The following is a 24,985-nucleotide window of genomic DNA, read 5'->3' as shown; positions in this document are numbered from 1 at the left end:
CATGGGCGTTGTGAGGAGTCAGGAGTAGAGGCCTATCTGACAAGAAGCAACCTCGCCCCCATCTTGTGGGTACAATTCATCAAACCTGCCACTTTAGGAAGCCTTCTGCAAAAAGGTCTTTTCATGCTCAAGGTTCTGAAGGCATCAGCCACAAACGCTAAGGCTTCCTTGGAAGCCAAAGTCGGACTCAAAGACTCACAGAAGAGCTTTTAACCCAGCAGTGCTCCTTCTCCCAGGGAGCGACTAGCTCCCTGCCCGCCCTGAGGTCCCCTCCAGAAAGATGGACAGACCTATGCGCTTCCAGTGCCCGGGATACTACCCCCGAGTGCGCCCAACCCCGCGCTCGCGCCACTCGTTCCCTGCACACCCTTGAAATACCGCATCCGCGGTGCTCTAAGAAGAAACTTTAAAAAAAACAAACAAACATGCAGAGGGCCTTCTTGCTCTTCCCCGTAAACTTCCCTCTGGTCTAGACAAGCGCCTCCTCTGGCTTAGATGAAAGACCCTTTGGAGGCACATTTCCTAATGCGCTTTCTTGAAATAATCTGCATCTAATGATAAAACCATGAAGGGGAGGGGTGGGGAGGAGGGTGGAGAAATAGGTTGGTACTGGTGTCAGACGTTTCAGTGCCTCTTCCTGGGCTCCCCTCTCTCACCCTCCGCCACCACGTCTTCACGCCCTGCATTTCGGAGAGGAAAGGCTTCCGCGGGCCTGGAGAAGCGCGGAGCGCGTCCCCCGGGTTCGCTGCAGACGCAGACCGTGGCAGTCCCAGTTCGACTTAATAGATGCCAGTGTATCCGGCTTCTGGAGCTTCGGATTAATGTGGATCTTCAACGTAAACGATTTACGGACGAAATAAAAGATCTTTAGCGCAATACTTCCTTTCAAGTTCTTAAAACGCCTCTAAATCTCTCTGATAATGAATGGCCGGCATGAGGGCGGGGTTGGGACTCCGGGGTGCCGGGCGGGAGGCCTGATGGCGCGGAGAGCGGGGAGTAGAGGGTTAACTGCTTTGCGGTCTCACCAAGCTCTTCTGAAATGCCAGTCGACGGTCGGGTCGCGGCGACTAGATTTCAGGGTGCTGGGGCCTCGTCCTTCTTGGCATTTGAAATGGAGCTGTCTGTCTGTCTAACCTAGGCCTGGGCGCGCCCTGACCGGGTAAGTGGGGAGTGGAGGGATGGGGTGGGGGCGGAGGGGGACCCGGGGTGGAGTTAGTCGGTTGCCTATTTTCATATTCATTAGAACTGGGAGGTTTCCCTAGGAGCCTAACTGAGTTTCAAGATATAAAAGCAACTTCGGGTGCCCCCTCTCCAGCCGGGACGTATTAAGGGCTCGGAGCCGGGCGGCTCCCCGCGCCGCAGCGTTCGCTTCCCTTTCCCTCCTCTGTGGCCCTCCCTCCTCCCGCCCACCCGCTTCCTCCCCCTGCGCCCTCCAGCCTCGGAGCCCGGGAACTCCACTCCTGCCTTCCAAGATTATGGAGTTTCTGAGCGAGAAGTTTGCCCTCAAGAGCCCGCCGAGCAAAAACAGTGACTTTTACATGGGCGCGGGCGGCGCATTGGAGCACGTTATGGAGACGCTGGACAATGAGTCCTTTTACAGCAAAGCATCGGCTGGCAAATGCGTGCAGGCCTTCGGGCCGCTGCCGCGCGCCGAGCATCACGTGCGCCTGGAGAGGACCTCGCCCTGTCAGGACAGCAGCGGTGAGTCACCCGCATCCGCGCCCCCGCCGCGGCCACCTTGCAGCAAACCCGAGGGGCCGTGACTGTTGTGGACCAGCAGGAGGGGGTTGGAAGGAAGAGGGGGAGTTAGAGGAGGAGGGTGGAGAAAAAGTGGGAACCCAGAGCATTTTAGGAAGCGCTGTTTTGGCCCCGTAGGCAACGCGAGGATCTTGCGCGCACTAGTTGCCCGCTGAGGATTGTCTCTGAGGATGGTTTTCATCCCTCTCTGGGTCCCATCTTCTTAGGAATCCCTGAGTCTCCTTGTACAGGACCAGGGCGTAAACCTAAGCGCACTTACTAAAGTGGAGTGGAGTGGAGACAGCGCGCTCGCTCTGGGGCGGGCGGAGCTGAAATCCATCAAGGCTCTTTAGAGGACGTCACTGCCATCAGCAGTAAGAAACCTTGGAGCCCTTTGAGGTGGAAAAAACCTTCTTTTTGCTTTGTTCTGTTTGGGGGTGGTTTGGTTTTTTTCCCCCCTTTCCCCCTCAAGTGCTCAACGACGGGGTGATCTTTTTCTTTCTGATATCCAAGGAGTGCTAGATTAGTTCTTAAGAGTTTGTGAGTTTTACTTCTTTGCTTTTGCCATAAAACTCACATAAATGTTTGTTAAATGCCAAGTCTCTATAAATAGCTTCCGGCAAAGAAATCGCCAATAAATGCAGTCAACCCGCAGATGGTCTGCTTTTCTGAATCGAAGTTAAAAGTCACCTCAGTAGTCTTTTTGGAATGTCTTTGGATGAAATCTTCTTTGAGTGACTGAGTGTCTCAAAGCCAAAATGTTATCAAAACAAACCATCTATCTTTTCTATCTTGTAACCCAATACATACCTATTATTTCAGATCGCAACAGCTAAAGCAAGTTTCCAATTCCAAGAGGACTTTTCCTTATCATTGTGTATATCCCACAGTTAATCTGTAAGGAGCCCGTTGCTTTAAAATAACAAACGAATTAAGTGTGCAATATTTACAACAAGCCTTCAACTCCCTATTTTAATGAAAGTTTCCAATCTGGCAAGGTACTGACTCTTAGTTAATTTTCTAAATGTTTTTATACACAATTTAAAACCACGTTTTATAGTTTACTTATTAGTGTTGCGAGTTATCTTCGAGTTTTAGAGAGCGCAAACGATACATTAAACATTCAACTAAATAATTTTGATAGTTTATTTAGAAAGGCATACAGTCACATTATCTCTTTAATTTTTAAATCACACGGAAATTTTGGTTTCGTGGCTGTGTATTTGAGACTGCATTATCGGTATTGTTTTGAATTTTATATATGCATAAAGTTAATTCAGTTGTCATGGTTGTGAGGATTTTTTTTTTTAAGTGGCTTTAGGCTACATTTACTAAGGTGACAATGTTTTAAATTGTCAGAAATCCCGTGTAAGATAAATAGTCGATTCCATGTGATTTTAAATGATGCTTTCTCAACTTTTGAACATCATTCTATTAAGATGTGATTTTAACGGAGAACCATTTGCTTTTGCGTTTAGATAGTGCTTCTCCACTAAGTATGAATATAGACAGAAATGCGCTTAATTTCAAAAGATGCCATCTTTTTAGCTGAGACGCCTCTGCCTCCCAGTGCTTCCCCTCCCCCATCTTGGGTAATTGCTGCGGTTCCCCCTTTAACTTTCTGCGAGGGAAACAAGCCATTATTTTAACCAGTCAGACGTCTTTATATCTGGTTTTATGCAGCATCTTCCTTTATACCAAAATTCATTTCCATTAAAACTGGTATTTAAGGCATTAAATATTTATATGTTTTTATAATGATTAGTGCAGTTATTATATATATATATCGTGAGGGATACTTCAGAAGTAGAAATAAACAGACAAGTGTGACACTCCATTGGAAATTATGTTGCTATATGAATCGTCTTTATTTACTTTAAAAAAAATGCTTCCCTCTTCATGATATGTGTAGTGTGTATATGTGGCATTTTAGAATACTTTTTTTGGTTTTAAATCATACTGCAGGTATGCAGTCTGGCTTGAGGGAAATTTCAGAAATTAGGATAGAATGCCAGATGCCATCTATTGTAGTGTATAAAAATATATTTGAATGTCTATGCTTTACTTAATGGGAAAATAAAGCTTTCCATCCTAAGAAACCTTTTATGAGTTAATCAGAAATGACATAGTTAGAAAGTGGTACAAAATTAATTTTAAAAGTAAAGAAATCTATTTAAATCTAACTCTTTTCTATAGAAGGCACTTCCAGAAACTAATGGCAAATTTTTTTTTGATGTATTAGATTACTTTTAAAAAGAATTTAAAAATGTAGACTCAAAATAAAAATGTAGTGGATGTAATTTGACATCATAAATCTGCATGGAGATGAAAGGAAGATTACTTTTGACAAGATTTTAAAATGTATATTTAAAATTTCCTATCTTGAGCTATTTTTGCCTACCGTGAATAAATATTAAATTTGTGTCACTTTGCAAAAATTATTGCTTATTTACAGTGTAAGTGTAGCATCTTTCAGTTTGACTACATTAGTTTGATTATAAATTATGTGCATAAATGTTACTACGACCTTGTAAAATGAATCCGTAAATTTTGGCAAATTATAATGAGTTCCATGTAAACATTTAAAAATAATTTTTAAACTGGTCTCTCAGTAAAATGGCCATTGTGTCTAATGTGATAATGAATTAATAGCAGCACAGTAAATCATTAACAGGCTGCCTTCCTGATGCTCTAAATTACTCCAACCTATTTTCTCCATGGAGATGTTTCTCAGTCCTGAGAGCTCTTCTTTCCCCCTGGGTACAGTGAACTATGGGATCACGAAAGTCGAAGGACAGCCTCTCCACACGGAACTGAACAGAGCCATGGACAACTGCAACAGTCTCAGAATGTCTCCTGTGAAAGGAATGGCAGAGAAGGGAGAATTGGATGAACTTGGGGATAAGTGTGATAGTAATGTGTCTAGCAGTAAGAAGCGGAGACACCGAACCACCTTCACGAGCTTACAGTTGGAAGAACTGGAAAAGGTCTTTCAGAAAACCCATTACCCGGATGTGTATGTCAGAGAACAACTTGCTCTGAGGACAGAGCTTACTGAGGCCAGAGTCCAGGTAGGAAACCATTGGAGGTCTTGGGGGGTAAAATAGTGTTCTCAGCAATAAGCAAACACTTGCAACTTCCCATAAAATAAAAAATGAATTCTAGGACTGAAGATTATTATAACAATACAATACGTGCACGTTAGTCTACTAAATTTACTTTTCATTTTAATAACTTGCAGAGGATCTGACAAGTCTTGCAGAAGCATAAAATTAAACAATATGAGTAATTCCAAAGAGCTGTAAACACTGACAAATATTTAAATAGAGCAGAATGTAATTATATTTCTGTTTTTCTCCAGATTTATAGCTGTTAATATAGTAATTGGTATGTATTTTTCTGCTTTATTAGACCTTGAAGTTCTTTTTATATTAGATATTATGCATTTTTAATGATTCTCCAATAGTCTATAAATCTCTAATTTTATTAGCTTTGGAATTGTAATAAATTGAAACAATCCCCCTAACTTCTAATTGTTATGTATACTATACTCTTTTCGATATACCTAACTAAAGAAAGATTAGTTTATAATTTTCTAGCCCTTGTATATATTGTCAATATGTGCTTATTTCATTATTTCTCAAATCTAGATAAATTATAAAGGTTTAGCAGAGAAAATAGTAATCATATTAGTCTTATTATAAATGATCCAGTTCAATTTATAAAATAGAATGAGTCACTATACTTAAATTCTTAATAATTTGAAAAGCAAAACGCACAATGGCCAAAATTATTCTGCTTCACCTTGTTTTATTTTTACTAAAATTGAAATTATTATTTATCTATGATTCCTTGCCAAGCAATACCCAAATTTAAAGTGCAACACTCACTCAAGAAAATGGACCTTTTCTTTGTGCTTTCTTAATTTTAATATGGCATTTTGAAATTCTTATAATAAACCACTTCAATAGAAAAAGAAAAAGTAGTGAAAATTTTTCTTCTGAGTGAAGTAACAGTATTCCTTCTTAAAATTAAACCATTGTAAGACCCTTACATCATTAAAGACAACATCTGGCAGTGCAGGGATAACAAGCAGCAGATTTCTGCTTTAGTTGGTAGAGGCAAATGGTTACATTATCTTAGTTCAGGGAGTAAATATATAGGAAGTTGATGCTAATAAAGGTTTTCAGAATTGTCACATAAAAGCATGAGACTTCCATGTGTATTTTTGTCTTGTGACCATACATTTAAATTAGTTATACTTGTAACCATAGAAAAACATGTTTATGGACCAAGTGATCAGCTCTGCACTTTGCTTGTTTTCCTTTACTATTTTTGTCAAGTCCTGATTAATTTTTGTCTTAGAAACTGGCACAGAGATCAACCTAAACCTGATTTACTCAGGTGGTTCTCTTTTCTGCTTTTCACATAATTATGATAATTGACATCCATTTTGAGAAGACTGTCAAAATCTTTTTGTAAATAAGAAAACCTACTTACTTTTACATTCCGTTTACGTGCAATGGTACCTGGTGGTAGAGACTGCAGGAAATTGTATTTTGTGGTTGTTGTCTTGAGCCCTAGAATATAGATTGATACACATTTACCAATAGTGTGCTAAGAAATGATGCCTTGTTTCGATTGCTGAGGATTCGAGCGCCGTCCTGAATTTACAGCACATGCTAAAATATCAAATGGAGCATTAATGTGTAGCCATATTGTAAAGGTAAAGGAATAGAACAGAATCTTATATCAAAACAAGTGGACATTTCAAGCACTTTTCACACTTTGAATTTTAACTTGATTTAAATATTTTATGTTCTGAGCCTGGTTATATAAAGAACATAAGAGAGCTTGCTTCTTCAAAGCCAGTTATCTAATAATGCCTATTCAAAAGGTACCAATCATACATAATAATTATTATATCCCTTGTCATCTTTTAACACATTAACATATTATGAGAAAGGAGTTTTTGAGGAGTTCCAAGTGTGAGTTAATAGATATTTAGCTTTCTGAAGAAGGTGGTTGTTATGACAAATATTTAAAGCATGTAATTAGGGAAATTGTGGAAGATAACAACCCAGTAAGGGCCATACCAACTCACAGACTTTCTTGACACTTGCTTATTTTGACCTTATTATTTATATTACCTGTAAGAATTTAAAGTTTGAGAAGTGATTGTACAGACATCTGAGTATATTTTCATAAAGGAGAAGACATGTTTTTAGTGATGTAATTTACATAAGACCTTTGGATGTTTCCCTTTGACATGATTGATGCCAATTTGCCTGTAGATCTTCCCATACTCAGTAAAATACATATTTTTTAACCTCTTTTGCTAAATAATTATATTTGCCTTGCTCTCTTGATTCTGATGTATAAAGTCTTTATGATCATATTTTATAAATTTTTCTACATATGAGAACAGCTCAGAAGAATCCCATGGTTAGTGTGTTTTAAAGATAATTATATGTATTTTACATCAGTAAGTATATGCATATATATTTTCTATGTGTGTGTTATATATATGTGTGTGTATATATATGTGTGTATATATATTATATATATATGTATATGCATGTATGTAGTGGCTTAATAATAACTGCCTTGCCAACTGATAGGCACACATGTGATTTATAACTTCTGAAAAGCTGCTTGAAGGTTAGCTATGAGTTGGTTCTTACTCCACAGTACATAACAGCAACTCTGTGTGTGTGTGTATGCATACATACATACACACACACACACACACACACACACACACACCCAAAAGGCCTGCAGCCTTTCTATAACTATCATCATTTATCAAAGTTCATAGAGCTTCCAGAGACATGTTGTTTAGAAAGTGGATGCCTCTCTTACTTTTATACACACACACACACACACACACACACAATCTGACTCTCAGATGCCATTTAGGTTAGATTGATGGGATTGATAGCTTTGAATTTACAAGTTATAAATAGCTCCCACACTCTCAGCATATTCTTGGAAAATGATATCCATAATATTTTAGGAGGAGATATAAGCAGTTTTCAGATTATATATTTTAATTCCTTTTAGTTTTTAATAAATGAAAAAAAATTAGACACAGATATATTAAGTACATTCATCAAAGGCCTCATGTTTTTTTCCTAGTAACTTGTGTTGTCCTATGGGCATGTCTTTTATCATGTCAGGATACAAGAAAAAGAAACTTTTTTACATGTAATTTTGTTGACCTAGTCTACCTTTCTGGGTTGAAATTTTTTAATCTCACATTAGCTTTGTCAGCTGTCCCTTTGCTAAAATTCTAATCTTTTTTTCAAAAAATTAGGTTTGGTTTCAAAATCGAAGGGCCAAATGGAGAAAGAGGGAACGTTATGGACAAATACAGCAAGCAAAGAGCCATTTTGCCGCCACCTATGATATATCTGTTTTGCCGAGGACTGACAGCTACCCACAGGTATGGTAACCTGAAAAGACTGAGGAAAGGAGATGGAACTTGGATATTCTTAAAAGGGTTGACATATAGTTTATTATGTCTAATGTTATAGTTAATATTGAATGATATATTAACCACTAGAGAACATAGTCAATGCTTTCAGTTTAATAGACTTAAAAGTGTTAGAATTTTTCTTCTTTGGTTGCTGCTATTAAAGAAATAGCATTAATATGTAGTATGTTTTTCAGTTATCCCACATTTTAATAATTTATAATCTTTCCTTTTGTTACCTTTAAAGGTAAATGCAGCATTTATCGGCATATTATATCTGCTGCTATTGTTTTATGGGACATAACCCAGAGTCTAAAGTAGTCCCTGGAAGTATTCATTTAGGTAGAAAAATATCTCTTATTTTCCTGTGTTTTCATTTTAGATGCAGATAGAATTAATGTTAAAAATATATTTAAAAATCCATGAAATAAGGGGAAAGATCTAGTGTGAAAACAATGTATACCAACTTCTACATAAAAATAAAATTTTTTTCTGCATAAAATAAATATTGTTATTTAAAAAAAGGGAAATATTTCCTTCTCATAATGAGAGAACTCTGGTGGTTTAGTCTGTATGGAGTTGCACTATTAACCCAAAGATGGTTCCTTTTGTCGATTCAAATCCACCAGCAGCATCATGAGAGAAAGGTAGGCATCTCCTTTCATACAATTTATGACGTTCCCAAAAAATATGTGCTCATTCAGACTTGACAGCAGCAAGTGTGAAATGTTTGAGTTTTCATAATGGGACCACTAGTACTCAATTTAGAAAGGCGTATTCTGTTTCTTATAATTTTTGTATGATACTTTTTCCCCTTTCATATTTTGTCATGCAGTTATACAAGGTGTTTCTTTATAATTTTTTTCTGACAATTTTTGTTCAGAACTGTATTTCATACCATAGTAAAGGAATATGTGTCAAATAAGGAACAACACCTCCCCCCCAAATCAGTTGTAATTGAGTTAGTTCACATTTATGGCGATCCCATGCATGTGAAGGTAGGACTATGTTCTGGAGAGTTTTCAGTCGTTATGTGTGATGTTCCATAAACAGATAGCTAGGCTTCCCCCCGCCACACCCCCCAACAGTACCTCTAGGTGAACTTGAGCTGCCAGTGAAATTGTCTGCTTATTTCTTTTTGATTGTGTAATGATAGGCATTTTAAGAGACCACTTTGATAACATATGTAAAAGACATGCTGAAGAGAAGGAATTCTGTACTTGAAGTCCAATACTTTAGTAGTTTATCGACTAATGCACTGAGGCTTCCACCTTAAGGGTACTCATTTTTTGTCAACTGTAAAATCATATCCTGGGAGTTTGAATCCAGTTTGGGTTTGTTTTTTTTTTGGTTTTTTGTTGGTGGTGTGTGTGTGTGTTTTGTTGTGTTTTTTTTTGTTGTTGTTGTTGTTTGTTTTTTTTAACAAGCGTTGTCTATTTTGCCTTTTATGATACTTGAGAAGCTTTCACTCTTTTGGATAAATTCACCCAACTCATTTTGTGTACTGTAGTAATATGTATAATGTTCTGTGTTTCAAAGTGCCCTAAAGATCATCCTGTTCAGCTTCTTCATTTTGAAAGTGAGGTAACTAGCCATGCCTAGTGCGTTAAGGAGTGGGTCTAACATAGCTTGAATAGTCCCTCGTATATCAGTGTATAAAAAGGTTGTAGCTACGTCTTTTGATAGTTTTCTGGAAAACCAAGATTATGGGTGTCTCCTGAGTAAATGTACATACCTACTATAAGAAGACTATCATTTCTCAATATCATGAAGATAGTCTAATTTAATTCAGTAAATATTTTTTGAGTGAACCAGTTCATTTCTAAACAAAGTACTATGATAATGTTTCCTCTGTAGGCTTATAAAATGCCTTCATACTGTTGGGCAAGGAACCAGCAATATTGTAGCATAGTTCTACCCTTTAATGTTCCCAGATATTATCCTAAGAAGTTATGTATATGAACTCATTCAATCCTTACAGCAACTTTTTACAGTAGGCTATTAACTATCCCTGTTTCCAAGATGAGGAAACTTCAGCACAGAGCAGTTTTTTTCCCCTGTTTTCACCGTTGGTAAAGTTTAGATTTCACCACAGGTAATCTAGTTCCCAAGTGTAGTAAGTATATTTTGAATGTTTAAGAGTTAGCTACTGAGAAACATACTACTTGAGTGGTACTATTCAAGACAGTAGTTAAGTTCAAGGAAACTGGAAACTTACATGGAATAAGCAAAGTAAAAATACAAAATATGTGTAGGTCTCCATATGTTTTACATAATTTTGAGCTGCTTGACTGGTATGACTTTATAAATTATACAGTCATGAATATTAACTTTTTCCAAGCTGAATTTAGACAGTATTATATATAAGCTTATCCCATAACACTTTATTTTGGTATATCTTTATTAAAAAATACTTTTTAGTGTATATTACTATCTTTTAAAACTTTAGTGCTATTCTCTATTCTCTAATTCTTGCTATTGCCTATCTTATATCAAACACCTCTTTGTTCTTCAAAATAGCACATAACATATTTAGAATAGTGCCTGATCCCAATGCAGGTCTATGTAAGGGCTTAAAATGTCTGAATGCATTCCAATTACACAGCCTTACCCTGCCCCCTCCATAGTTGTTTTGCCTTTGTGTTATTATGCCTTAGAGTTTTAAGTATTATTGATTAACAGAATAAGGTGCTATAATAGTTAAAGGGGGGAAAAAAGAAATGATACAGTTAACTTACACATTTACAAGCATTGTTATACTTTAATGAAGTTGGATTAATTTAAAGCTTTGCTGTACAAATAGTGAGAATTTAGCATTAATACTCCCAATGAATTTTTCATAATTTGTGCATTGGTTATTCTACCTTATAATTTAAGTATGACAGCATTAAAAACATATGTCAAAGTTCATTGTGATTGTACATTGCATTAAAAGTAATTAAAAACAATAATGTAAAATCCATAGTATATTTCTATATTGGTGGATCTTTTAATGATTAGTTGCCAAAAAGTGGTAAAATCAAATGTCTCTTTCCACAGCAAGTATTGAATAATGTCAAGGGGAGAAATTGCATTTTAACTTTTAAAAATGTGACTTTGATGAATTTTTTTCCATTTCTTTGAAAAAGAAAATCATGCCAATATCATGATTCCCACATTTAAGCCTGAAGGAAACTGCTTTTATCATGGGACTTGAAATAAAAAATGGGGAAATAAAGTCCAAAATAGAACCTAATAACTCAGTGCATTTGATTACTGGTATTAATTATAGAAAACATAATTATAAAATAGTTGAATATTATAATATGTTACAGGCAGGTTAGAAATAACGGATTGACAGTTTGGCAGGAAGAAAAACACATGAAATCCAGAAATGATTTAGAAGCTAATTCCCTCAAGTCTGTTTCGTGTAGATAGCATTGTCACCTGCATATATTTGTAATATATAGAAATAGTAATTAATTTTTTTAAAAAATTACTTACATTTTGCACTAAAACTTCACACTTCTTTGTAAGGTGAAAATGATTCCTTTTCATATAAAGTTATGAAACAATGATATAGAATATTTAAAAAATCCACTCTTAGATTTAAAATACTACTTTTTTTAAGCTTACTTGTACTCTATAATAAGCAAACAAGGAAGTGAGCAGTGTGCTACTTGTAAATGAAATCCTGTGAAGGTTAATGTCAATAGTAAAATACTTGAAGACAGTGTATTTTTACATTTTATAACACTGAGTCATTGTATCCTTTTAAAGTTCTCTTAGTCCACACTATCAAGTGTCATTTGGCAACATATAGTTTAGCTTAATGAAACTACTGGGTGTTTAAAATGCATGATATTTTAGGAAAAAAAACAACAACAACTCAGTACTTGGGTTGAGTTGGTTCCCTTTATGTTGAACACACTTGTCCTCAGCCAATCCTTATCCCTTTTAAGAACTGTTCTCGGAATCTTCCTTTACTCATCAAAAATCTTTCTTTCTTACTTTGAGGTGAGCTAGAAAAGTCCTCTTCCCCAGGCACATTGCAATGTATTTAAAATAGTGATATACTTCTAACTCATCTTTTTATCCCCAAGTGGTAAGCACATTATATGCTAAATAGATGGGAATAAAAGGACAGCTTAACTTAAATATTTATTAAGGAGTACATTAGGAAACAAAACCTAATCCATTTTCACTAACTCAGCTGGTTTCTGAGTCTCTGCTGTGAACGGGCTCTATGATCATTTGCAATTAATATTTCCCCTCACTCTTATAAGGAACAAACTAGAAAAACTCCTTTCACTTTTTTTTATTTCAATTATAGAATGATTTGCATTTTATCCAAATAATATTTTCTTAGCACTGGATATACATGACTGATCCAGACAGACTAAATTCCTTGCTTTGTGATGTTCTGTTTGTTTGTTGTCTAGTCAGTTCTGGTACTTGTAGTAAATTCCACACACTTTTTGGGACAAACTAGACCTACCAAACCAGACTACCAAATAATGAGCTGTCTGTCAGGATTTTATATATATATATATATATATATATATATATATATATATATTATTTTTTTTAATGTTTTTTGACTATGGTGAAACTAGAACACTTTAAAAAGAATAGTTTTGGTGAATAAAATAATTAACTGCCAGGAAACATTTTTCAGGTGACTTGGTTCAAGAGGAATTGGTGGCACAGTGGTTAGGTACTTGGCTGATAGCAGAAAGACTAGAAGTTCAAATCCACTAGTTGCTCCATGGGAGGAAACTGCAACAGTCTAGTTAAAGATTATGGCCTAGGAAACTATAAAGGTCAGATATTCTCTGTTCTGTAGGGCCTCTGGGAATCAAAATTGATTAAACAGCAGTAGACTTGCTTTACTTTTAGGCTTGGGTTATATCACAACAGCATTAAGGTTACTATTTACTAGCTGAATACTTTTTATTATGCCCCTTTAATACTTTGATTGTCAGATTCTCCATTTATAAACTAGAGTTTATGGTGCTAGGGTATTACTATAAACTGGTTAATTTTTATCAGTTTCTATTATTGTGAAGGTAACATTGATTTTTAAATGGTTGAGCATTAATTTTATAATCTATGGAGATGAATCTTAGAGTTTGAGGGTTTCCAGGATTTGTGAGTTCAAATTGTAACTGAAATTTATTAATGTCTTGGAACATTTTCCCTTCTAAAGTGGAGGGGTTTCTCGTGGCCTAGGAGGTAGGTAGTTGTACTCCCAATCCAAAGGCAAGCTGTTCAGATCCACCAACTATTCTGTAAGAAAATGATGAGTAGTATTCTCATGTGGAATTACTGTTTCTGAAAACCCCCTTACCAACAAATTTTGAATTTTGAGTTTCCAAAATAGAGATGGAAATTAATCTGTTTGTGAGGATTAAACAAAATAATGCATCACTTCATACGTAGTGTGTTATTGTATGTTGTTGAGTCAGAACTGACTCATCCCGAGCTTTCAGGGGTTTTTAGAGGCAGTTAATCACATGGGAGGAGATTGCCCATCCCCCCTGAAGACCAGATGGTGAATTTGAACCTTGTGTCTTTGGGATTGCAGCGCATGTCCTTCCCAAATAGACTACCAGTGTTTCCTAGTACATACTGTTTGTTGTTGTTATTTTCTGCCTTCAAATGCATAGATGACCCTCTAGTGGATTTTCAGAGGAAGTAATCCACATGGGACGAGTTTGTCCATCCTTTTCCAGGAGCAACTGGTGGATTTGAACAGCATACCTTTTGAGATTATAGCACAGCTTCTTGACACTAGGCTACCAGAACTCCGATTAAATAATAGCAATTTCAATCACAGCCATCAAACTTTCATTTTCATCTGCATTGTACCAGTAGCTGAATGGCTTGGGTAGTCTCTTGTATAGTGACATTTAAATGAATCCAATCTGAGTTAATTTACTTTTTAAGGATATGTCTTGGCCATTATAACTAAAGAAAAATTACATTAAGTAGACTTTTTAAATTTAAACAACCACATATATAGCAACATTATTACAGGGTGTTTTCAATCCCTCCCACATAATTATTTTCTCATGAAGAAAAGATGATGATAAAAATTTCACAGAAAATGTTGTTTTCTCCCACCAAAATTCTGAATAAGGTTATACTTGATATACAGTGAAAGTCATAACTTAACCAGTGTTTACCAATATAGAAAAGGACAAACTATTTTGCTTTCTATTGCTTTGTTAATTACCTTATAGCTACATGTTCATTGGAATTGGAAAATACCAACAGCTGTACTCACGTTACCAGGTATAGATAAATTACCATCAGTGGAATAACTTAAGAACAGATGAAATCTATATGTCTTTAAGAGTTTGACATATTTTAATCCAAATAATATAGCATGAAGGTTTTAAAAATGATTCTTACCTTTAACATTTCTATAATTCAGTAAATATTGAGTATATTACTTACCATGCCCTTCATTCCATAAACAGCTTCTGTGCTAATTTTAGTTTGTCTTTATTTTTAAGCTAATGAAAAATGTGAGTCTCTATCTCCTTCAACCATCATAAGTTAGCAATTTAAAAGTATTTAGAATACTTTTACCTTTGCAGAAAGTATTACATTTTTATTTCTACTGTTTTTTTCCCTAGTATCTGAAGACACAAATATACCAAAACCCTTGAAAATATTATAATGTAACTATACCTGATACATTGTATAATCTTGATACCTTGTGTAATGATTATTATGTCTGTGAAAAAAATCGGTGGGCATATATTGATTTAGTAAAATTTCTCTATGATTTAGGAATGGACAAAAATGTCACAATCATTATGTCAAAAGCTATATTGATGATGTGGTTACTCATTTATTATAAAGTATAGATATTTAAAGTCAAGGGAAAATTATAGTGAGATGGTCTGTTGTTACTCAAATATACCTATACCTAAGTTTTATAAAAGTTAAAGTTGTTAATTTAAATATATGAGACATAGACAGTTTTTTAAATAAACATGTTTATATGTAAGCGTAAAAAATATATGTATGCAAAATGACATGTTTCTTAACTTTGATTTGTCTATTTTTATTCTAAACAATTGATTTTTTAAATACTTTTAAACTTTTAAACTCTTAAGTGATTTTAAAATCAGAAAAGTGATGTTCTAGCTCTATATTTATTTAGACATCTAAGATTGATATGATGATGGCTTTACTTGGAAATCTAAGAGTAAATTCAGAGTACATGTATGACAGCAAGCAGGAACCTCTAAAATTATGTGTGAATGAAAATTTTTTCATATTTGAATTATACTATTCATATCCCCAAGAACCAAATTTTTATTTTCACCTTTTTTCTGAATATTGTGCATTTTGTTTTAATGGGAGATTGTGGTATTAATACTAATTAGGTAGTGATGACTCAGAAATTAAATATCATTAATTCCCTGAAATACATTCATATGATATGTAAATGGTTAGGAAATGTACAGTGGGATCATTGTTGCATGATAATTCAGAAAAGCTCAAAAGCTGGATTCTATCATTTTATTACCTTCTATCAAAATTATTTGTAAGATTTTATTAGAAACATAATCTGTGATATTTCCTATAAGATGCCTTTCTTGGGATTATAATTACTATAAGTGAAAAGTACTTCCAGCAAGATGCTTAAAACATTCTTTTAGTGCTTTTTATGTCTTTGGCTTGAAGAATTTTCAAAGCTTATTGAAATAATACAAAATTTAAACACATTTTTCTATTGTCATTATGATTTTAAGATCTTTAAGATATGATGCTTTTAATTTTTTCACTCTGATATACACTCTGATTTTTCCACAAAATATTTTTGCCTTCAGCTTATATGTCTTTTCAACTATTAAATCTAAAAATGAAATTCTTTAATAGAAAAGGGTTTCTTCCTTTTTCCAAACATCTGTATATATTTCTAAGATAGAATTTTTTACAAAATCAAAGCAGACAATATATATGTGTTCATTTTCTGATGAACAAATAATTCCTTATTTTAATTCAAGTTTTCCAGTATTGAACACCATACCTTTGGAATTTTTGAAGTATAAATGGATGCTGTTACATCATAATATTTTATGTATCATCTTTCAAATTTTTTTAAATTTTGTTATATCCAGTAAGTAGCTATTGATTAAAAGATATCATTATTTCGATCTCAAGTTGTTCTTTTCATTGCTTAATTAAAATTATTTTTTCCAAGTTCACCAAACCTCAATATACATTGTACACTGATGGCAAATTTGCTATTTAGAGAAGCACTCTTAGTCTTCCTGCTTACCAGTAACAGTGACTGGCATAGTAATGTGAAAAATTAATGGAATGTTAAAGTTAGTCAGTAGCTAAAGATATCTGTAATTTAGCATGTGATTCTCATTAATATTTTATCTCTCTAAATTTAAAAGGAAGGGATATGCTAGTAAAATATGTAATGGGTCTCTTTACAACATTGAACTCTGATTTTGAAGAAAGCGATGTTTGCATTTTTCTCAGAGAGAACATATACAAAATTATGGTAAATTAAATTATATGGTGATAATGTGCTAATAAATTTATATAGTTATGTTTTAAATAATATACAGAGTAGTTAATTAATATTAACATTTTTCCAAGAGAAACAAAATTGGATAAAGCAGAAAAACTATCGCTGTAGCATCATCACAACAAGTACGTCTTTGTGAACTCCTGATTTCTGTCTCAAAGTAAGCTCTAACTTCTGCAGGCAAGTTGTGTGGGGTCATATGATCAGAATCATATGTGAGTGTATCTGTGTGTCTAATAAATATGTGCATGTATAACATAATATGTATATAATGTGTATGTGTGTATTCTGTTGGTGGCAGTGAGAAGTAGAAGTATTCTGTATATAGAAAGACAAGGAGTTTCAATAAATAGATTTCAATAAAAATATAATTTAATTAACTGTATTTGAAGATTCTGTAAAACTAAGGAAAAGTATATAAATTATATATTTTAATGTTCAGGGTTTCTGTTAAATTCAGATTTAATCTTGAACTGATATCTACTAAACCACTTTACTATAGAATATGTGGTACTAATGTGGAAATATTTAAGATTTTTTTTCTCCCAAACAAAACTACTTTTATAACTAAGGCAAAGACTAGCAAACCTACATTTCTTTTACGTTTTCTTTAAAGGTATTAAACATTAGAATAAATAAATCAGCAATTATATTTTAAATATACATCAGTTTTAATATGCTAAACTTGTGATTGTAGTTTTGGTCACATATACTGATAATCAAGTTTCAAAGATAAATGTAATTTATAATTTCACGTCTGGGATTTACCATACTACTTTCATTCATGACAAATATATTTCTACCTGAAGAGTTCTTAACATATAAACTTGCTATTGCTACCATCAGGTTGCCCCTTACTCAAGCCTATACTTACTACTTTTAATCCTTTGAAATGAAAATAAATGTTAAATGAATTTAGTTTCAGTTTTTCGAGAGACTGGAAAAAAGTAACTCTGCCCCATAATTCCAAAGACATGGAATAATTATGTGTTAACCTTTTATTTGATTAGAAAAACATTAAGGGGCAAATGTTCAAAGTGGAGTGTAGTAAGTTAGCTAAATTTCCATTTATGTTAATGGGAGGCAGTTGGCTAAGTTCCCTGAAATTTACCCCTAGAACTTTTAAAAACATCTTGAAGCACATTAAAACATGGTTCTAATGTGCTTTAGGTTCTCCACTTTTAAATACAGTAAAAGAGAAAAAAATGTAAAGGCAGTCAACTTTTTAAGAACACATGAAAGACAGATATGGGTATTAGTTAACAATGTTGTTCCTGGCTGTGAGGTCTTTGAATATTATTATTCAGTTAGAGACCTAAAGAAGTGCTCAGTAAATTATTTGGTTCTGGGGACTGTCAATCTAGAAGTCTGTGAAATAAGCCCAAAACAAGACTAGTTACCATATTTAGGGGGGAAAAGTACATATTTTTCATTTTAGAATCTGACAACAGATGTTTCTTTCAGTGATTCAGTGAGGGACATACTGTCTCTTCTGTTGACAAATATATAATATACAGTTTTAGACAATATAATTTGTAAGTTCTAAGCACAAATGTTAAAATCAATACCTGTGTAAGAACAGAATTGGTAGAAGTTTAAAGGTACTATTCTGCAAGCTCCTAGACAGCAGTAGACTTAATCAACCACAAATCAGACCATCTTGCTATTTAATCAGATATTGTCTTCCACTAGAAATGGAAGTAGTTAGCTTAGAGCAAAGATGATATCTGCAGTGTTTCCTAAAATTATCAGATCACATCTAGATTATATTTTGTTATAGATAACATATACTTATATGGGTGAAGAGTGTTGACCGTGTTAGCATATTTTTTTTTTCGTGTTAGCATATTTAGAGAAGCATGACTAGATGGCTACAGAGTCTACCATACCATGTAGTTTAGTTAAAGGGATCACAGATATTTAGCTGGGGATGAGATCATTGGGGAGATTATAACCTAATGATTACCTAATCTTGAAGCTTTTCACATATAAGAGGACTCATACTTACTAAGGAATAGAAACAGGAATGCTCATTTGTTAGAAAGTTGATTTCAATAATGGTCACTAAATTCTAGTTAATTTCCTGAAATACATCTGTGCATTATTATTATGACTATTTATTTTAATATTTTAATTCAGATAAACCTGAATACACTTTATTCTTAGCTAACCAGAATCTCCACTGGGATGCATCTATCATTTCAATACAGTTAAGTATTTTATAGAAAATAAGGAAACACTACCTAGGAAAATACAGTTAGAAAGGTATAGGTGTGTAATTTTCATGATTTTTGTAAAGATTATATGACATGTTGATTCTAGCTTTCACATAATAAAAAGAAGCTAATTATATTATTTTCAGCTAGCTCTAAAATATTTACAAAACCTTTAAGATGTATTCATCCTAATTTTATATTAGATATTGTTCATTCATTTTTATGCTAAGGGTTTATCCTGTACTGTGATAAGCTTGAGGATGAAGAAATAGTTCACAGTAATCATTAATTTGGCTTTCTGAAGTATATGAACCCCTTATAAAGTTAGGGTTATGATCAAGAAATCATTTTTATTCATAAGATTAGGTTTTATGTTATTACAGCACTTGCAATAACAGTCCCATTTTGCTTCCATGAAGAATACAGCCCTGGAAACACTGTGGGGTAGTCCTAGGCTAGGTGGTCACTATACATCAGAATGGGTTTTGTTTGGTTTTGATATTGAAATTAGGCAATCTTGGGTAAAGTTTTTAAACTCTGTTCTATAGTTTTGCTTTTTGAAAAGTGCACATAGAGCATATACATTTTTGTACACAGAAAGCATTATATTTACAACAGTACATTATAAATTTTTTTTTAATTGGGAAAAACATATTGGGGGTACAAGGAGGTAAGGGTTGGGGGCAGAAGGGTGAGGATGGGCAGGGATGCAGTTGCAGAGCTGCAGAAATTGGTTGGTGGGGGGAGCAGGTGAAGGAAATGAAAAGGATCCAGTGGGGACCAGATGCTACAGGAAAATGACAAGCATTTTCCAATGGTAATTAAATCAACTGTCTTATTGATTTGGGAACTGGATGCCGACTCTCTGGCTTCTTCATACTAAACAGGGGCGTTGATGTGAAGGGGGAAAGGGAGGACACTTTATCACCTTACTGGTGATCTTGGGTTAAGGCTGCTTGCCTTCTTGTTCTGTTAGAAGATATTTTCCTGTCATTTGCTCCCCTCTGGACTGCAAACCATAATGTTAATTGTCCTCATCAGGTTAAGCATCCAGAGGAAATGCTTTAGAGGATGTAAAAATGCAATTCACTGTGGATTGTTTCTTCTTTTGTTTAAAATCAAAGTACCTCAAATTTTTATGTGGAAATAAACTAGGTCTTCAACTGAAAGAATAACAGAATGTTTAAAAAAGTAGGAGGAAACGAAGGGGGCAGTGAAATAGGAGAACAGAGACATATATACATCATGGATGCAGGCTATACCAATGAATTTGCATAAAGTGTATATCTCTGTCTTTGTGAATAAACAGCAAATATGTGGATGTCTTCTAAGTCTAAGAAATGCTGCTATGGGGGTAGGTGTGTTGGAGATAGTGAGACTGGTTCAGGATAGGGTGGAATTCAGAGCCATTGTACACTGGGTTGCTAAGAGTCGCAGGTGACTAGATGGCACATAAAAACATCTTCCCTCACTCATCTCTCTTGTTCAAAAACCTTTATCTTTCTAGAAATTCTTTCATCCAAAGTTGTACCTTTAACTTGTTTGATCATATCCAAATAAATTTTCATCAAAATAGAAGTATTGATGTATGTTATAGAGACAAGAGAATTCTTGCAATTTATATTATTAATATCATCGCTTTAGGAAGATTTTTTTTTATATTCATGAATTAACTTCATTTTATATTTTAATTTTTAACCCTATTGTCTTTACATTATCACCAAGTTCCCCTAAGACTTGAATTTTCTGTGTGTTTATGTATGATATAGTTAATAGTTATGAAAATAGATTCTTTTTCTTGATGGAAAAAAGGGAAAAAACAATAATTTCTTTCCTGATGCTATATAATGAACAAATTTATTATTTGAAAAAGATCTAAGTTTTAATTAAATCTGTATATGTGTGTGAATTTGGAAAATGGTTATATGATTTTAATAATTCCAGTAGCATTGCTTTTAAATTGAGAAATCCTTTAGTAAATTAAAATGCATATAATCTTTACCAATATTTTGCCTTTTATTTTTCAAAAATAAGCAAGCAAGTTCACTTTTCCTTTCCTGAAAGAGCTTTTGTCAGACATGTGACTGTGGTTTTTGGAGTGCAGCACAATGTTTGATTGAATGTCAGAGGAAAATCACCAAAGTCAAGTTAGAAGTGCTGGCTTGACAGGGTAATGACATCAAGAATCCTTTCCTTGGTTTGCAATACATAACTCAGTGATCATTGGCACCAACCTTTATATTTGACTGCAGTGTAATGCATAGAGTGAGCCGATGTTAAAACACAACCCTCTAAGCTTTAAAAATGAATACAAGATAATACAAATAATTTTCTGTATGTCCTGTATTTAACACTGTTGGTAAATATATAAAGAATTTTGAAAACAATTCTGAAATGAGGATGTTGTCAATCCCATGAAGCCATATGTAATAAGGGGAAATTAGTTGTTTAAGTTTTCTCTTCTGTTTTGAAACTGGTCACAGGATCTTACCCAGTAACTGTTTTTCCTAATGTGTTCTGGAAGATTCTTTGCCATATTTCCTGCTATTAATGGAAAAGAAATTGTTATTAAAAGTATCAATTAGGTTAGGTGTTGTAAGTATGTGCAGTATCCTAGAATCTTAATGTAAAAATAAATGTGAGAAATTATTACTTGTTAGCTTCTTGATTTTTCCTTCATTATCCTGCCATAAAAATAAAAGCCTTGTGAAAACATATATATGTATATATCTAATTGTGTTCTAATTAAAATAGATTATAATGTAGCAAAAAAAGGCAGAAGTATGTTAATTCTATTTTCTGAGTCTCTAATATAGGCAATATTTTCATTTTCTAGGTCCTGTTTGTCACAATTTTCAGTCTTTTTCAGTAGTGCATGGGATTATTGCTCTCTTTTTTCCTTATTTTAATAACTTGCCTAAGACACTTCCTAAATAAAAGTCATAAAATTGAAATTTCACTTAGTCCTTCTTTTAAATAATATTAATTTCAGAAAAATGTATGTGTGTGTTGGTAATATTGCAAAAAGATTTTTCGACAGAGATTAATTTATTTATAAATTATGGCCCAGATTTTACAATTTCATGTATTATATATTGTTTTAATTATACTAATATAGTATTCTTTGTTAAATATTTTAATATTTTACTATATCTACTGTTGTTATCTGATAATGATCTGTGCTTGAGCATTTTAAGTTTGCTTGACATGTCATACTTGTTTTGACCACATTATACCAAGTTTAGAATAAATATTTGAAAAAATATTTATGTGTTAATATGTATTACAATGAAATACCTGCTTTGTAGGGATTAAGTAAAAAGGAAAAATGACAGTTATTTTTTTCTAAATTGAGTTTGATCAAAACTATCTTGGTAGAACAAAAAGCTAAATGTCAGCAATGGCTTTCAACAAAAACTACCACACCAAGCATACAACTTTCGAATTTAGAAGAAAAACGCAACTATGTCATTTTATTTAGAAAGATGAAAACTCTCTTTAAACTTAAAACCATGCCTTAAACCACTTTTGTAAGCACATAAAGTAGTCATGAATCATGGCAGAATCTTGCAGATCCATTTTAAAAAAAAACCCATGACTGTAAAAAGAATACTCAAGAGATTAACATGTTTTGTGAGTATTTCATGTGGTCAAATGTGTGGGTTTTTCTTTCCTTTTTTTTCTTTTTTTTGGTGTCTTATTAAAGTATAACAAAAATTGAAGAATATTTCACATAAATACTTTTCAGTCCTTGTTTTATGTGTTTAGAATAATTATAGACCACCCAATAGAGACAGATATTGAGTAGTTAACAAAACTTATTAAATACAATTTAGCAGAAGTAAGAGAACAAAAGTGAGAATGTGTAAATGTAATGTTTGTTGTTTTATATATTCCAGATTCAGAACAATTTGTGGGCAGGAAATGCAAGTGGTGGTTCTGTGGTTACTTCATGCATGTTACCACGTGACACTTCCTCCTGTATGACACCCTATTCTCACTCGCCTCGAACAGACTCCAGTTACACAGGGTTTTCTAACCACCAGAACCAGTTCAGCCACGTGCCCCTCAACAATTTTTTCACTGACTCTCTTCTTACCGGGGCAACCAATGGACATGCATTTGAAACAAAGCCAGAATTTGAAAGGAGGTCTTCCAGTATTGCAGTTCTCCGAATGAAAGCCAAGGAGCACACCGCCAATATTTCATGGGCCATGTAACATACAGTACTCTTTTTCTTTCTTGTTTAATAGCAAAATAAAACATTCTTATTTCTCATATTTAAAGGATACCACAATATGCTGCTGTGTGTGGAATTGCTAAAGGTCAAGATATACAGTGAGACCAGCTTAAGTAAATAGTTGTTATTATTTAACATTAAAATTTAAGAACAAACTCCAAAAAGACTTAAATAGGTTTACCATGCACCAGTCGGTACCAATTCTGTTTTAGTAGTATTTTTCCCTATTGTACAAGTCGATGAAATATGGTCATACAACTTAAAAGAATAAATGTATTAAACCAGTTCCTTTGTGATAGAGTGATTTATGTTCATTCGGTATAACATGAAATCTCTTGTAAAAGAATACCTGACAAATGAGGAAATGCACTGGGAGAAATGCCAAGATATTACTGAAGCTGGCAGGTAAGTGTTGAGCAGAGTGTTTTGGGGAGCTTACCGCTGTATTTTTGTCCGATTCAGAGATGCAGTGCACATATCTTCTTTACTGAGAAATTATCTCCAAGCCTTAGAGAGGTGTTTGGTTTTTTATTGTTGTTGTTTTGGTTTTTTTTTTTTACCTTGATATATTTAACGGAATTTTCACTCTGAAAAAAACAAAACAAAACAAAACAAAAACAAAAAAACTCACAAAAGGATTTTGCTAAAATAACCAGTGTTCCCATGGGGTTTTTTTAAGATAAAATTTCCTGAAAGCATGTGGCTAAAGGTGATAAGTGAAGTATTCCAGGGAGATTTTAAAAACATGACAGTCACATGAACATTTTTATGTACCATCTTTTTAACAAATAAACAAATGGGAGGAGGGAGTTGAGAACTTCAAGAACTGGTTATCAAAACCAAAAATAGGAATTTTTTTTTCTCTTGTCTTTATAATTGTGCTGATAAAACTTTACACAAATATCTAATAAATTTACACAACAGATCTTTATCACTTGTAAGAGCAGCTTATGTGAACATCTATGTATTCCATGGATATGTGTCTGCACACAAGTGATTGTTTCTTGACATATTGTGTTTTCAACATTTTTTCCCCTACTGTGGTTGTATACAGGGAATTAAAATGTCAGGAGACTCTAAAATTTCTGATGGCAAAGAAGGGAAGAAAAATACATTGCATCTGGAAAATGGCTAACCCCTTTGATTTACTTCTCCTCCCTTTCCCCCTGTCACATTCCAAGCTTTTTCAGATGAGTGAAATGTCAGCCTCCTTGAAAGACTCTTAAATTCATAAAGGCAAAGTAAATTAATTGAAATGAAGACAACTTCCATGACTCAAATCAGAGCAGGGTCTGCTCTTTGTACTCTCTCTGAATCTTCCTGTGGTCCTTGGAGCCTTTAGGGAATTGCCTAGAAACCCTAAAGGGTAAAAGGACAAGGTGAGGGAAAAAATTAAATTTAAAAATTGAATTCAGGAAGAAACCACAAAAACATAAATTCAGTAAGCATCTCTTCCTAGTGGGAGAATATTTTAAACAATTAAACATCTTCTGTAATAAAATTTTAAATCAAGCAGATGATGGAGATGAGTGAGATCCTAAACAAACATTCCCTGACTTCATAATAAACTTTGTTCTTTATTGCTTCTGTGTTCTCTCTCTTCAGCTTTGTTCCCAAGAAAAACTTGTTCAACTTTAGCCTTGAGAATTATGCTTACATGCAGGGGCTTTTGTTCAAAGGATTGTTTAGGCAGCTGTTAAATATTCTTCATATTTTAAAAGAGACTGACTTCTCCCCTTTGATATCCATAAATGTGGTTAATATATATTTGTGAA

The 24,985-nt window shown here is 34.0% G+C and overlaps 1 protein-coding gene across 1 annotated transcript; it reads left to right on the top strand.

The window, feature by feature from the left end:
• The first annotated feature begins 1,328 nt into the window (after window positions 1-1,328).
• Window positions 1,329-23,492, top strand: ALX1 (ALX homeobox 1). Its single transcript, XM_006882531.1, has 4 exons — window positions 1,329-1,701; window positions 4,504-4,808; window positions 8,054-8,182; window positions 22,870-23,492. The coding sequence occupies exons 1-4, from the start codon at window positions 1,476-1,478 to the stop codon at window positions 23,188-23,190; spliced, it is 981 nt and encodes a 326-aa protein (XP_006882593.1). The 5' UTR covers window positions 1,329-1,475; the 3' UTR covers window positions 23,191-23,492.
• Window positions 23,493-24,985: the final 1,493 nt, after the last annotated feature.

Source organism: Elephantulus edwardii, unplaced genomic scaffold, assembly GCF_000299155.1.
Source record: "Elephantulus edwardii isolate Elephantulus edwardi_28Jun2011 unplaced genomic scaffold, EleEdw1.0 scaffold00021, whole genome shotgun sequence".
Lineage (NCBI taxonomy): Eukaryota > Metazoa > Chordata > Mammalia > Macroscelidea > Macroscelididae > Elephantulus > Elephantulus edwardii.
Note: the sequence above shows the minus strand (reverse complement) of the source record. Positions and strands in the feature narration are given on the sequence as shown.

What these genes read in the sequence shown, in the direction of transcription:
- ALX1 (XM_006882531.1), top strand. Translation starts at nt 1,476, where the DNA reads ATGGAGTTTCTGAGCGAGAAGTTTGCCCTCAAGAGCCCGCCGAGCAAA. An exon ending in GCCCTGTCAGGACAGCAGCG is followed by an intron (nt 1,702 to 4,503) that starts GTGAGTCACCCG and finishes CCCTGGGTACAG; the next exon opens with TGAACTATGGGATCACGAAA. An exon ending in GGACTGACAGCTACCCACAG is followed by an intron (nt 8,183 to 22,869) that starts GTATGGTAACCT and finishes TATATATTCCAG; the next exon opens with ATTCAGAACAATTTGTGGGC.